This window comes from Triturus cristatus, chromosome 4_2, assembly GCF_964204655.1.
Source record: "Triturus cristatus chromosome 4_2, aTriCri1.1, whole genome shotgun sequence".
Lineage (NCBI taxonomy): Eukaryota > Metazoa > Chordata > Amphibia > Caudata > Salamandridae > Triturus > Triturus cristatus.
The window spans coordinates 963,499,084-963,515,459 of NC_140586.1; the positions used below are offsets into that span (position 1 = coordinate 963,499,084).

Below are 16,376 nucleotides of genomic sequence, written 5' to 3' on the forward strand. Positions count from 1 at the left end.
GACTTGTATTTGAATTCTGCAAATTATGCTGACTTATTTTGCTATCAGCATTATGGCCACCATTATTTGCATAAAGCAACTACTTTGAGCTGTTTTTAATTACACGCAATGGGAACATTGTCCCACCCCACCAATAGGGAGTTCTAAGACCCTGTTGAATAAATGTACATATTTTACGAGTTTTGATAACTCAAATCCTGAATCTTACTATTTTAAATAAAATTCTAAATCAAATACGAAAGTTATGCTTACCCACACTAAATTATTATACTCTGATTCCTTCATTCTTAAATTGGCGGTGGGTAGCTATGATCATTGGAAAAATACAGTTGATTTCAAATCAGTTTGGGGTTCCAAAACCTGGCAGGTGCAGGGCACGGAAGCTTTGTATCGTGCATGTCTTATACCAACACAAATACTGTTCTTGAATGATTCTATCTATCAGACTACTTGTGTGGGTTTCGCTACGGCTAAACAACTGAAGGCTCCTGCTTTTCCTTCCCTTGCAGAATATCCAGACTGGAATGTTACTACCAATTACACATTTGAGGAGTTGCAGTCTCTATTTACAAATGCAACATTTAATATCTCTAATATTGACTCTATGGGGTGGTTGGTTTGTCAGACCAGTGCAGATGCATGCCAAATGCGTTTCCCTGACAGGGCTCAGGTTACAGGACAGGCCTCATCCACGATTTTTGACTACACATTCTAATACAACGTATTCTGTTGGTAAATTGTGTCAAACTTGGTTGCAACACTACCTTGTCTTCTGTTACACTGCATTTGCCAATGTTATCGAATGATGTGAATTTATCAGATTTCATAAAAGGCCCGATTGGCCTCAGGCCTCAACGATGGATATATGCGGTTTACAATGACATTTGGAAATTGTCTCAAATTGAAGCCGCTTCACGTTTAAGGGCTATCGACCAAGCTAATCTTGAAAAAGTTCTTGCTGTGGTAGATAACAGTATCAATACCCTTTCATCCAAGATATACACATTGGACAATATTGTTTCTTCTGTTGTTGATATTGTGCAGGATGATGTATCTGTGTTCTATCATCTGTCTTTCCTATTTTCCATGGTACACTTGCGTGCAACCAGTTTGGAATGTCTTTTTCAATGGGCTTTGGATCTCTGCCTCACAAACACAGCGTCTCCTGACCCGGACTTTGCCTCACTGATGAGCCCCCTAGTGTCTCATGAGCAGGACTGTTCTGGTATGGGTCTGATGGCCTGTGCAGCCGCGCTCGGAGTGCTAGCTCAGTGGGATATCGGTGCAGCAGCACATGATTTCCTGCAACGGAGTTACATCGAGTACCACACAAGTTGCCCACCTTTGGTGCTGGAAGCACCCATCGTTAATGAGCATGTTTGTTCCTTTGAATTACTTAACTGGATGGCATCTACATTTTCAGACGATGATTTCCTGTTGATAGCTGTCGCCACTTTTTGCGCTTACACGCTGATAGATTGATAAGACCAGGCCACCCAGACATTTTTTAAAATATTTCTTTCCTTTCTATTACTTTTTAATCCCCTCCCAGAATGATATTTTTTTAAACGAACAGAACTTTATCATGTTTCTCACCCTATTGACATTCTTCACTTCCAAGTCGCATAAGCTCTTGTTGCTCAGACTTTTTGAACTCTGTGTTCTGCTCCATGGATGGGATCCCGCCCCACGTGTACCACTCCGTGCAGAAACCTAAATTAAGGTGAAAAATTAGACTAATAACGTGCGCCTATTGAGCGCACTTGGTTATGTACATACGGTTTTTGATGAACACGTAGTATTTATATGGTAGCACTAATATGCCCCATGGTCTGTCTGGGTGGAGGGGCCTGTAGGACCTGTTCTCGGCATCCCTCCGTCAGTGTGACCTGTAAGTCCCAGGCTCGACCGCATATTACAGGTCACACTTAATTTAGGTTTCTACACGGAGTGGTACACGTGGGGCTGGATCCCATGCTGTCCTGAAGAAGAGGTTAGGGGATACCTCGAAACATGTTGACAAAATAATAGGCAATATAACCACATAACAGTTATATTTTTCCTGTTATTAACCCCTTTTTATCTTTCCAGCTAGGAGTAGGAATACATTGTTAACTCACTAGTTAGGTATTTTTAACTAACACAAACACCACTCCCCCAACACTACACAACACATAGTTTCACGCAAAAAAGTGCTCCTACGTAAATCTCGCAAGTCGTAGCACGCCCCAAGCAGTAGATGCTTGGGATGGCCCCAATGATGAAGCATGTCACCTAGGGGCAACCCTGGGTGAGTGAGGGGACTCTAGAAAAGCATTTTTCTCTTCTAAATTGTTGAGGCTCAGCAATTTGGTGAACCCACTGTCTGTTGACTTAGGCTAGTTTCTCATGATCCATTATCTATGGATCAATTGAGTGTACTCTCTAAATAACCTCACCACCATCTCTTCATGGAGCCTTGGGCTATCAAACAAGATTAGAACTCAGGGAAGTTAATCTCTGTTTGAAGCTCTCTGTTTCACAGACATGTACCCTCAAAAGGTCCTTCGATGGTAATAGTAATGATGAAGAAACCTCTGAAGACACAGGTAAGATCAAGAGGCATTTTTTAACACCCCATCCATCAACAAGTGCGGTCAACTATCACCAATCAAATCCACACTCTGTCCGCCCTTGATATTCCATATGGAACCAAGCTACCTCACACTTCTTCCCCCTTACAATTAACATGAGCTAAGGCAAACACCACAACCTCTTTTCCATGAATCTGTATGCTGAAATCCTGATTTGCAACTTGTTTCTCCAATTCAAACTGTTCACCCTCGCAAAATGAATTCCCTCCTTCAAAGTTTTGTTCAAACTCTCAATGGCTCCATTAGTCTCTGGATGATAAAAATAAGTTCTCTTGTGTTCAATTCCACAACCTTCCAACTATTGCTCCATTTCTCACGAACAAAACTGTGGACAATTGTCCGACAACAAGAACCTAGGAAAACTTTCACTTTTAAAAACTGCATCCAGAAATTTTATCACATATTGAGAAGTAATGTCACGCACACAACTCACTTCAATCCACCTGGAGTATGACTCTAGAAGAACAATCAAATACGGTGTCTGATCACCGTGAAGAGCTCCAACAATATCTATAGCTACCTCTTCCCAAGGACACGTAGGTAATTTTCTGCAGACCATAGGTGACTGTCTCGGCCTGAGTATCTTATCACCAGGGTACACATTCACTCACCACGCGTTTGACCATGAGATCCAATCCAGGCCTCCAAAAACCCTGTCTAATGCGTTCTTTGGTTTTCAAAATTCCCATGTGCCCTTTGTGGGCCATTTGAATGATGTTGTCCCTCCGACTTACCGGGGGAACCAACCTCATGCCGCTAGTAAGCATCTCATTACAAATGGCCAACTCATCACTCAACAACTACTAAGGTTTCTCAAGCTTATCCACTTTATCTTCCAGAATCCCATCCATCACTTTCACAAGCTCAGAATCCTTCTTTAAATCCTCCTTCTTTAAGTCCTCCAAACGGGGATATGGAAGCCGACTGCTTGACCCCAGATGTACCTGGGGGAAAATTCTTCTCACTGACAGAAGAGTCAGAGAGAGTCACAACCTCAAGTAAAAAACAAATGGGTGTCGGGGAAGAAGGCTCGCAGGAAGATCACAGGGGAGCAGGAGACGGAGGAGGAATGACTATTCAGCAACATCAATGCTATCCCCGGAGGGAATAGACGAAGGTGAGAAGCGAACGGCGGAAAATATCGGTGGGATCTCAGATCAGACGAAGCGAGTAAACCCGGCTGAGCCCTCACTGGCTCTGATATTGCAGTCCCTACAAGCTTTTCAGGATGTTGTCAAAGCCGATAATCGACAGGCACGACTAGCAACTAAGAAACTTTAAGGTTCCATAGGGAAAGTGGGGAAGATCTGCTCGGACATTGCTGAGTGACTGAACGGAAATGCTTGAAAGCACAGTAGAAAGGCGCAGGCATCATCGCAGGGCAATACTATACTTCCTCTTTGATTGCTCCCAAGGTGATCTCACACACTTTCACATCAAACTCTTCCACAATGTTCATGTCTTCCTTATTAACCCCAGAATCCACACTGTCAACCAGACGCAAAAGACAATCTACCCTAACATTAGTAGCACCTGGAATGTATTCTATAGAGAAATCAAATTCTTGCAGGGAAATTACCAACTTCCTTATCCTTGAAGAAATTGAATCCAAACCTTTCTTCTCAAAAATCTCCTTCAAAGGTTTGAGATCAGACCTAACAATGAAGGAGGTTCACCACACAAGCTTCCTGAATTTGTTTATTGCCCAGAAAATCGCAAGTGCTTTCTTCTCATTGACTGAGTAGTTTATCTCAGCACCTCTTAAGCATCTCGAAGCCGAGGCAATCAGATGTTCCAAATCTTTCCTTTGTTGAGCTAGCAGAGCACCCAACCCTTTATTGCTTGCATCAGTGATTATATACGTTGCATCACCTGGTGTAAAGGCCTGAAGATCAGGAGCACACGTCAGATCAGCCTTACCCCTTGTAAACTCCCGTTTGCCCACCACATCATCCCACATAAATTCTACCTTCTTGCCGAACATACTTCTGAGATGATTAGTTTTCTCCGCAAACCTTTTTACAAACTTGCTATAAAACTCAGCCATACCCAAAAATGAGGCCATCTCTTCCTTAGAACATGGATCTTTCAATTGTGTCATAGTGTCAAACAAATCCTTATTTGACTTAACCCCACTGCTTGATATGTGATGACCCAGATAGTCAACCTTAGTTACTCCATATTTACTTTTCCCACAACGTAGCGTGAACCCTGCCTTTAATAGCCTCTCCAAAACCTTCACCACTCTATCATCATGCTCTTCAATAGTCTTCCCATAAACCAACACATCATCCTGGTAACAACGAACACCTGCAGTTCCCTTGACAATATCATTCATGATCCTTTGAAAGACGGAAGCCGCCGACACCAAACCTAATGGCATCCCTACGAACTTAAAAGCCCCCATGGGAGTTATGAATGCTGTCAACTCCTGTGAACTTTTATCCAAAGTCACCTGATGGTAGGCGGATGCTAAGTCAAGAATGTTACATTAAAATGCCCTACCCAGAGTTGACATGACCGCATCAATATTGGGGAGTGGGAATTTATCCACCACCACCTCCATATTGTGTGCTTGAAGATCCACACATAAGCGAATCTCATTATCACTCTTCTTGGCCACCAAAATTGAAGCAAACCACTCCGTTGCCTCCACAGGCTCAATCAATCCAGAATCCATTAACCTGGTGATTACCTAATTCAATGCATCCTGCACACTTAAAGGAATCCTCCTCACCTTAGCTACAACTGGCTTGGCACCAAGCTTCAACTTAATACGATGACTATAGCCTTTCATACGCCCCAACGTATCCTTAAACAACTCTTCAAACATCATCACAAATTTGTTACTAGCTCAATTCGGGGCAATATGGCGTCTGAGTAGGAGCCACCGCTTACCTCTCTCCCCCTCTTCGCTGTAAAAATCCCGGCTGGAGCCCAAGAGTATGGATTGGAGCTGCAGGGAAGTCCGCGACAGGCATGCTGTGCTTCGGTGGAGTTCTCCAACTTTCCATCAAGTCGGACAGCGAGGGCATTCCTGCAGAGCTAAAGGGAACTTCTGTCAGGGACGCTGGGAGGCCCTAATGTGGCTTCTGCAGATGGCAGCAACAGGTTCAGGGCATGCCTACGGCTCGCATTGGTTGCCTGGAGATGGCAATACACTATCGGCAGGAGCGCTGTTAGACACGGAGCCCGAGCGTAACAGCGAGTCAGTGGCAATCGCTGCTCAAGGCAGGGGAAAGCAACGAGTGAGCGCTACCGCCGTACAGTTACAGCAGGAGGACTCTGATTTAAAAATCGATCTCAAAAAAGGGGATCTACGGCCAAATAAAGGAGACAATCAAGGGAAAATCGAACATGACAAAACTGAACTTTCTGGAAAAACAAACTTATGGCGAACTAAACCATCCACTGATGTAGAGGAAGCACAACCATCCATTTTAAACATCGTCTCGCCCATAGCTTCCGGTGGGGAGGGGGCCCCTAAAAATGGAGACACAAAAGGACCTCAGCAATAACAAAAATAATGGCAATGGTGATATGGACAGGATTAGAAGCGACCATGTATCAGAAACTGACCAGGCAATAACATCCGCAGTGCGAACGCCCACTGGACAAAGTAAAAGGTCAGACGTCCCGGATGGGGGAAACACGACTCCATGGCAGGCAAATGGTGATAATACCATTATAGAGGCACAAGTGCATGCTGTAAATACTAGCCCAAGTAAAGACGTATTAATGCAGGGTACTCGATCCCGGATGTTGGACGCGGGTATTTCTGGTACAGCTAAGAGCGAACAGGAGAACAGAGTAACAGCTGTGGCTGGCAAAAATGGGCCATATACTCTGGAAGGCACTGAGGACCAAACGGGGATATGGAAGCCGACTGCTTGACCCCAGATGTACCTGGGGAAAAATTCTTCTCACTGACAGAAGAGTCAGAGAGAGTCACAACCTCAAGTAAAAAACAAATGGGTGTCGGGGAAGAAGGCTCGCAGGAAGATCACAGGGGAACAGGAGACGGTAGAGGAATGACTATTCAGCAACATCAATGCTATCCCCGTAGGGAATAGACGAAGGTGAGAAGCGAACGGCGGAAAATATCGGTGGGATCTCAGATCAGACGAAGCGAGTAAACCCGGCTGAGCCCTCACTGGCTCTGATATTGCAGTCTCTACGAGCTTTTCAGGATTATGTCAAAGCCGACAATCGACAGGCACGACTAGCAACTAAGAAACTTTAAGGTTCCATAGGGAAAGTGGGGAAGCTCTGCTCGGACATTGCTGAGTGACTGAACGGAAATGCTTGAAAGCACAGTGGAAAGGCGCAGGCTTCATCGCAGGGCAGTACTATAAAAGATGTGATGTAAAAGCTTGAGGACTATGAGAACCAGCAGCGCCGCAATAACCTCAGGCTGTTAGGGAGTTCCTGAAAACTGTGAGGGTAACAACATAAGAAAGTTCATAGTAACCATGCTAAGAGGCTCCCTACCCGAGCTCCCAACATGGGATTGGGACAAGGAAGTTCAACGTGCTCACAGATTCCCCCTTTTACCATCAAGGCATTCCTCCAGAGAAAAAGCTCTACCCCATGAAATATTGATCTATTTTGGTAACTTCTTGCTTCAACAAGCCGTGTATGATTTAGTTAGACCCAATGCCAAAAGGAACTTTGAAGGTTTTTCTGTTTTTGCCAAACCGGATTTTGCACACGCTACGGTCGAGAGGAGATGGTCGGCTCAGGCAATTAATGACCCCATTTCAATCTGCAGGAACCGTGGTTTTCCTACAAAATCGAGCGAGGTTAAAGGTGATATACAAAGGCCAGAATTTCAGTTTCACCTCTGAAATTCAAGCACAGAAACTCTTGGATGATATTGCAGCGGGGAGTATGGGGGGGGTAAATCGTAAATTGTAAAAAAAATGTAGTAACTATTGTAAGCAAGAATTGTAGGCTTGAAGGATTGTTCCTCTGGATATGGGTATTTGGTAAGGCACATTCGATGGGGGAGGAGCTTAAGGGAGAGGAGAGTTGGTACAGACGTCCTCACACGAGCTCATGGCTGAGCCTGGTTACCTGAATTGTGGTGGGGGGGTGAGGGGGAGAGGGAGGGGGGACTCCCAGACAGGGGAGGAAAGGAACTAAGTTATGCCTATATTGCTTCTTGGATGGTTTAGACATTTGTGCAGTACTTCTTATAAGTGGATAGAAATTTTTGGTAAGGTGGCGGGGTTTAATGGAGATAAGGTATTAGTCGTAGGTCAACACCATAAAATGGTATGGAGATATTGAGAGTGGTGTCTATGAATATATGTGGTTTAAACTATGTAAAGAAAAGACAGAAAGTTGCGGTTGGGTTACAATTGATGGGTGCTAATATCATTTGCCTCCAGGAGACACATATAGATGGGTCACAACTACATATTCTAAATACACTGGGATTTAGTGTGATAAGTGCGACAACACAGGGGGTTAAGGTACGGGGTGTGGTGATCCTGGCTAAAGGAGGGGGGCTACAGTTTAATCGATCATGTTCAGATAAATTCGGACGTTGGGCTATCTCTGAATGCCAATATGGGGTGGGGAAGAAACTAACACTGTGCACATTATATGGATGCAACAGAGATGATCCTACAGTACTGAATACTATCTCGAGCGAACTCACTCACTGGCCACTCCCACTTATTGTATGTGGAGACTTCAATATTAATTTACCAAGTGATTGGTCTCTGGAGGGAGGGTGGAGATATGTGGGACGAAAGTCAAAAGTATTTCAAGCCTTAAGGAACATGTGTCAGACTCATGGCTTTGTTGACTGTTGGCAATTGTTAAGATCAAATGATCCAGGGTACACCAGGGTACACCTCTTTTTCTAATCCACACAGGTCCCATGCAAGATTGGATTATATGTTTATTTCAAGTTCATTGAATTCAATATGCCATATATATCGAAACTACCACGAGTACTATCGGATCATCATCCGTTAGTACTAGAGATTGAAATAGAGGTAGCTAATTTTAACTGGAGGTCTTGGTCATTCGAGAGAGCTTTACTCTCTGATACTGAATATTCTACCCATATGAAACACTGGATCACAATATTTCTGGCAGATTATATAGGGAAGTACCTCCATCGAGGTAATATGGGATGCCATGAAAGCAGAATTAGGGGGTGTTAGACGGACCGGGAGGGTCGGCCGAGGACAAGGGGAGAGGTCTCCGGGGAGAGCCGTCTCCAGCGATCGCACGGACGAGTAACTTCCCCCCCACAGATGTACACCACACAAGGATAGGATTTAACGTTCTTTATAAGCGATTTCTTAAGGTACGGTGGAATGGTACAAGGAGGTCTGGACTCAGGGGTCCCCTCGATTCTAGTCTCTTGGTTTGGGAAAGGGGGTAGCAGGACAGTCTGGTTACCAATCTGGTAGACGCGATGATGGATAGCTCACAATCCTCGAGCTCGGTGCTCTAGCTGGGATGGGCCGCGGCAGCGCCAGCAGGTCCCGGTGAAGGTGGTCGTTACACGGTCCGCGGCAGCGCCAGCAGGTCCCGATGAAGGTGGTCGGTACACGGTCCGCGGCAGCGCCAGCAGGTCCCGATGAAGGTGGTGGTTACAACGGTCCGCGGCAGCGCCAGCAGGTCCCGACAAAGGTAGTAGTTACAACGGTCCGCGGCAGCGCCAGCAGGTCCCAACGAGGATGGAGGATGTAGAAGGCCGCGGCAGCGCCAGCAGGCAGGACGACAGTTCACAAGGCAGGGCTACGGCAGCGCCGGTAGTCCGTCAAGGATGAGTTCTTCTCGGTGTCTCTCGACTCCAGGATACAACTGCCTTCCTGCTCTGGAGCTGCCCTAGTTATAGGTCTGGCGCCCTTTGATGTCCGGACCCTCGCACTTGGAGGTCGGGAGGTCCGGGATGAGGGAGTCCAGACACCCAGCAGGGGGGTGGAGCCAGCGCCCGGGGGAGCTGGAGGGTGATCGGCACCTGGCGGGGGAGAGCCATCGACACTTCTTTCTCCCATCGACCTGCCAAGTGGTCCGTTCACCTCCTGTTTGGATGGTGGTGCCGGGATGTCGGGGCCTGGCCAGGCCCAGGGTTAGGGTCGAGCGGAGGCCACGCGGCCTCGTGGTGCAGTGTCCAAGATGGCGGCTGGTCCGGCCGGGGAAGCCGGTAGTGGTTCGGCCCCATGATACATAGATGTCCGGGGGCAGGAGTTCCGTCGGGAGACAGGGTGCGGGTTGTTTCTGTGGGTAACACTTGGAGGGCCGGGGCTTGGGCCCTGTCATGCGGGGAGGGAGCAAGCCCTTCATGTGGCCTGTCCAACAGGGGGGAAACATTGCGATATTCCTTGAATCGTAACAAACAGGTCAAGCAGTCCCTAAAAACATTACAGGATAATCTGGGGGCAGTTGAAGAAGATTTGGTCAGGGCAGTTGAGGAAGGTCAAGATCTTGCGTTAATACAGCGGCAGATACCGATTTGCAAAAGCAGCCATTATCAATGTATTTACGAACAAAGCGGTGAGCAAAACGATAGCACGAAGGGAAATGGTGTATGAATTAAATCAACAGGTTGGCCACCAACCAGCAGTTCGCACCAGGGAGCAAACAACATCCAACATAATGCAAGACATTATCCATCCGGGGATAGGACAGACCACTAATCCAGAGTCCATAAGGGATGCATTTGGTAAGTTTTATTGCTCTCTTTATACGGAGGATGACAAGAGGGATCTGGGACATATTAAAGGTACCTAAATCTTGAAGAAATTATGGATTAAACCGAGATCCTTGTGACTAGGGGTGAATGTTTGCATTGTCCAGCATTCCGTCCATCAATTGTTTCTTTTGCATATACCTCATAAGCACCTGTCTGTGCACCTCCTCTGTTTGCACCTCATAGGCACCTACCTGTGCAACTCCTCTTTTTATACCTCATAGAGCACCTACCTGTGCGCCTCCTCTGTTTGCACATCATAAGCACATACCTGTGCACCTCCTCTTTTTATACCTCATAAGCACCTGTCTGTGCGCCTCCTCTGTACTTCATAATCAACTATCTGTGCACCTCCTCTGTACCCTATAAGCATTTTCCTCTGCACCTCCTCTGTTTGTACCTCACAAGCACCTGCCTGTGCACCTCCTCTGTTTGCACCTCATAAGCACCTTCATGTCCACCTCCTCTGTTTGTATCTCACAATCATCTAGCTGTGTGCCTCCTCTGTTTGTACCTCATACACATCTACATCTGCACCTTTTCTGTTTGTACCTCATAAGCACCTACCGGTGCACCTCCTCCATTTGTACCCCATAAGCAACTGCTGTGCGCCTCCTCCATTTGTACCTCAGAAGCACCTACCTGTGCACCTCCTCTGTTTGTACTTCACAAGCATCTAGCTGTGTGCCTCCTCTGTTTGTACATCATACACACATACCTCTGCACCTTTTCTGTTTGTACCCATAGGCACCTACCAGTGCACATCCTCCATTTGTACCCAATAAGCACCTACCTGTGTGCTTCCTCTGTTTGTATGTCATAAGCACCTACCTCTGCACGTCCTCTGTTAGTACCTCATAAGTACTTACCTCTGAACCTCCTCTGAATGTACCTCAGAAGCACCTACCTGAGTGCTTCCTCTGTTTGTGTCATAAGCACCTACCTCTGCACCTCCTCTGCTTGTACCTCATTAGTACCTACCTCTGCCCCTCCTTTGTCTGTACCCCATAAGCACCTACCCGTGCACCTCCTCCATTTATACCTCCCAGGTGAGCTTCTAAAATGAAGCTTGTGATCCCACACTGCCAACAATGGTCGTTTGACTATTAGGCTGTTACCCGATTTGTGCTCTGTACAGGTTTCAAACCGCTCCCTTTGTTTTGGCTAACAGTGAGCCCTGTAGAGTGATAAAACAGGTATAGGGGAGTGGTAGGGGGTGATGAACTTACACCTCCTCCGCTCCGCCAAATACCCTCGTGGCCACAGAGTAGCCTCCTCAACACTAAACGACAACATTAAATTAACCTCTTTTGGCTGCAAGGGTATGTCAGGTCAACTATTGATTGTGGTGGATTCACTCTGTTTAGAGCTAAACAACTGATATTGCTGTTGTTTCTGTGCCTTGTCTCATTCTGGTTGCAGCTGAAAGTGTAACGAGATCCGAACTTTATCTGCTTTAGGAAGAACTAAAGAATCTCTAGTTTGTGTAAAGTGTCCGGGCCAGAACTAGGCCGTGTAGCTGCACTAGTCTCAGGGAGATGGGCGGATATTATGGTGATAGAAAATCCACCTCAATTCACAATAATGCTCCAATCTTACAGGTTTGAAGAGACCAGAAATGCTTGAACCAACCCCAGGGGGGCTGTGGAAAGTGGCAAAGATAACAAGTGAGCAACAAGGTAAAGAAAGGAGTTGGCGCATCAGCTGATCCAATGTGAACATGAAAGGATTGTGAAGAAGTGTGTGAATGGAGTTACCTTTGTTATATACTTTCCGAAGAGTTACCTTTGTTATACACTCCCTCAAACTAAAGTAACAGCATCATGTCCTGATCCATCTCTGTTTCCTCAATATGTTCTTGTTTAAATGTAATATTGTCCACTTGGATCTGCCTAAAGCTGGACATGGTGCTCTGTGACCGCCCATTCTTTACTGAGTTACTCTGTTAACCCTGGTAAATCTCCACCTTTTGTGAAGTAAAGATGTCACATGGGTAATAGAACTTTTAGTTAATTATTAGTGTATGATGAAATATCGCTTGATACGTTTCACAGATGGTGAAGGAGACATGTCTTTTGCAACCAGTAAAATATTGTGTATTCATATTCCATTACATTTCCATTTAGCGATTTTCAATCTCTTTACAGCCAACAGGAAACAAGTCTTGAGCGCACAAAATAAGCGCAGTCCGAGACAGAGGAACCTGAACTTAAACTCACCGATCCTGGAAGGAGCCGTCAAGGGCAGTTCAGTGAATGCATAAGTCAGAGTTGGGCACCTCCAGCCACACGACGAAGAAACTAAAGGCAAAAACAATAACAAACCACCTCCGGTATAAGTCAGTGTCCAACAACAGCTTTGATCATGGGATCGGTATGATGTGGTTACAGCAGTGCTCTTCTTTCTATGATATCAGACCATCATTCAGTGCTCTGGGTATCTTGTAAACTCTTTCTGGCAAAACCACAGCAACCAGACAAAGGCACAATGGAGTGGAGCCAGACAACTGGAGGGTGAGGGAAAGAGGAGCTCTTCTGTCTTAAATACAGAGGACTGCCTCAGTTTGCATCAACTAGGAAGAGGAAGGATCTGTACCCACAAGTGAGCAAAACCGTTATCTAGTTTAAAGAGACAATCACACAAAAAGACGCCTGACACATATTATGAATGTGACAAGTATTTAGTGACCATTGTACTTTATTGTTAAATTAGAAATCAAACTTACAAAATACCAATACATACAGGGGGCATTCAGAAAACACAATCTTGGGATGTAGAAAAATATCTACCCGAGAAAGAAAAAAAAAACACATGCCGCTGAATCTTCAGTTTGTCATCAGAACTAAAGCACCATCACCAAACACACAAGGTGGAAAAGACAGTCAAGTGCAGTAAATATGTGAAGAGTTTTAGGCTGATATTACACCCAGAAAGACATCAGCGAACACACAGAGGGGAAAAGCCATTCAAGTGCAGTGACTGCGGAAGTAGCTTTGGTCACTCAGGAAACCTAAAAATGAATCAGCTAACATACACAAAGGAAAAATCATTCAAATGCAGTGAATGTGAGGAGAGCTATAGTTGGTTATCACAGCTGCAAAGACATCAGCAAACACACACAGGGCAAAAACCATACCATTGCAGTGAATGTGCAAGGAGCTTTCGTCAATTATCAGACCTACAAAGACATCAACGAACACACACAGGGGAAAAGCCATTCAAGTGCAGTGAATGTGCGAGGAGCTTTTGTCAATTATCAGATCTCCAAAAACATCAGCGAACACACACAGGAGAAAAACCATACTACTGCAGTGAATGTGGAAGCAGCTTTAGATGTTTATCACACCTACAAACACATCAGCGAACGCACACAGGGGAAAAGCCATTCAAGTGCAGTGAATGTTGGAAGAGTTTTAGTCGGTTGTCACACCTACAAACACATCAGCGAACACACACAGGGGCAAAGCCATTCAGGTGCAATGAATGTGTGAAAAGCTTTAGTCAGTCATCACACCTCAAAACACATCAGCAAACACACACAGGTGAAAAGCCATTCAGGTGCAATGAATGTGTGAAGAGCTTTAGTCACTCCTCAGCCCTAAAAAGACATCAACAAATACATTCAGGGGAAAAACTATTCAAGTGCAGTGAATGTGCGAGGAGCTTTTTTACATTATCAGACCTACGAAGACATCAACGAACACACACAGGGGAAAAGCAATTCAGGTGCAATGAATGTGTGAAGAGCTTTAGTGACCCCTCAGCCCTAAAAATACATCAGCAAATACATACAGGGGAAAAACCATTCAAGTGCAGTAAATGTGTGAAGAGCTATAGTCGGTTATCACAACTACAAGTACATCAGCGAACACATACAGGTGAAAAACCATACTACTGCAGTGAATGTGGGAGCAGCTTTAGTCGGTTGTTACACCTACAAACACATCAGCGAACGCACACAGGGGAAAAGCCATTCAAGTGCAGTGAATGTTGGAAGAGCTTTAGTCGGTTGTCACACCTACAAACACATCAGCGAACACACACAGGGGAAAAACCATATCATTGCAGTGAATGTGTGAAAAGCTTTAGTCAGTTATCACAGCTCCAAAGACATCAGCGAACGCACACAGGGAAAAAGCCATATCATTGCAGCGAATGTGTGAAGAGCTTTAGTCGGTTGTTGCACCTACAAACACATCAGCGAACACACACAGGGGAAAAACCATATAATTGCAGTGAATGTGTGAAAACCTTTAGTCAGTCATCACACCTCAAAACACATCAGCAAACACACACAGGTGAAAAGGCATTCAAGTGCAGTAAAAATGGAAAGAGCTTTAGTCGGTTAGTACACTTACAAGGACATCAACGAAAACACATCATCACTGAACAAACATAGAAATAATTTATAGAGATGCAGCAAAATTGGCAATAATTTAAGTACAAACAACAATAATCTTGACCCATCAGTGGACGCACATAGGGGCAAAATTATACAGTTATTGTTCGATGAAGGATTTACGTAAAATTATATAAAAATACAACTGCGTAGGACATTGAAATACCAGATGATAAAAAGTAGATAGAAAACTTGACCAGTCAGAATAAAGAAAAGCAGAGATATCTGTAGGGTTATAAAAGTGCCTGTACAAAATTGAATTATTGGTTGAAGGGGGTCAGAACCTTGTCTAATAATATCACAGTCGTTGTCAGGTGGAACCACAAACGTCAATAAATAAACCTTTGGTTAACCCTCTGGTTAAGCAGTCTGGCTTAACTTGGGGGCGGTGTGCATAGTATTCATAGCACTCTAACAGAAATAATGTGAAAACACAACACAAGAAGAATAAGAATCTCAATCCAATTTAGAAAAGTAGAGGATATTTTAATTAATAAATTGGTACCATGGAAACAAAAATCCAATAAGTAGAATCGGTGTTATGGGTTTTTACAATTTTAGGTAAAAATAGCACAAAAAGGTGCAAAGCACCAATTGTGGGTATCTGATTACACCGGCGTTGGAAAACGTCACAAGTGCAGGATGACTGTGAAAAAGCATGGGCCGTATCAAGGTCCAGGTTAATTCGGCTGGAAGGTTTACCTTGTGCTATTGGTGTAAAGACGGTGTGGTGCGGCTCTGCAGGGCTCTGTGTCGAACTGTGCATGCTGAGTTGGACCCGGTGAAGCCACCCCTCTGGAGTTGCATGGTGCTTCTATGGGAGACTCTGTGTGCTGTCCAGTGGAGCCAAAGATCGGGAGCTGTACAGTGCTGTGAGCTGTGATGCAACTCTTGGCATTGCTCTGCATCAGGTCAGGGTAAATCTGCTGACCAGGAGCTGAGTGGTGCTGTGAGGCCCAGTGTCATCATGTGCTGCATTCTGTGAAGTCTCCAGTTGGGCAATGAGGAGTACAGTCCGTCTCCAGCCAAGTGTCCAGGACCTGGAGGACAACAATTGGGGGGTCAGACTCAGTCCCACAGGGCTCAGCAGAGTTTAATCTAAGACTGGTGGAGGTATTGTTTCTTTTCCACTTTTAATACTTGATCCCCCCAAATGAGTGTGAACAGGATCAAATCCCACTTAATGTAAAAACCTTCTGAAAGTGCCATTTTCAAAATAGAAAGTAAAAATCTAACTTTACTATTAAAGAGGATTTTTTTGGATAAACAATGTTATTGATTTCTGAGCAAACAAATAGCAGCATAGCACATTTGATCAGTAATACATGGTATCTCAGAGTACAGTTGCATTAGTAAGGTACATGCGTGTCGATCTACAACCACAGCACATGGACATTACATTTGTAGACAGTGGTGGGTGTCAATTCTAATCAATTTAACTGATTTGTCCATTTGCCCCAGACCCTTTGGTATTTAGTAGGGCATCCCCTGGCCTCAAATATGGGTTTTTGCTGCGCGGCACACCAGTCTACTCCTCGGTGCTACCTAGATATGTTTGGAAGCTTAGACTGTGCCCATGTCGCCACAACATCGCGTTTGGCTACTGCAATGGCTGTCCCCGGAACAC

The 16,376-nt window shown here is 45.0% G+C and overlaps 1 protein-coding gene across 2 annotated transcripts in view; it reads left to right on the forward strand.

Annotated features, from left to right (window-relative positions):
* Nucleotides 1–15,101, forward strand: part of LOC146839145 (uncharacterized) — a 74,176-nt gene extending 59,075 nt beyond the window's left edge. For both annotated transcript variants that reach the window (XM_085603177.1, XM_085603178.1), the window contains exons 3-4: nucleotides 11,952–12,029; nucleotides 12,498–15,101. In XM_085603177.1, coding sequence (XP_085459303.1) covers nucleotides 13,367–14,749 — 1,383 coding nt within the window. In that variant the 5' untranslated portion in view covers nucleotides 11,952–12,029; nucleotides 12,498–13,366 and the 3' untranslated portion in view covers nucleotides 14,750–15,101. The remainder of the gene's footprint in view (nucleotides 1–11,951; nucleotides 12,030–12,497) is intronic.
* Nucleotides 15,102–16,376: the final 1,275 nt, after the last annotated feature.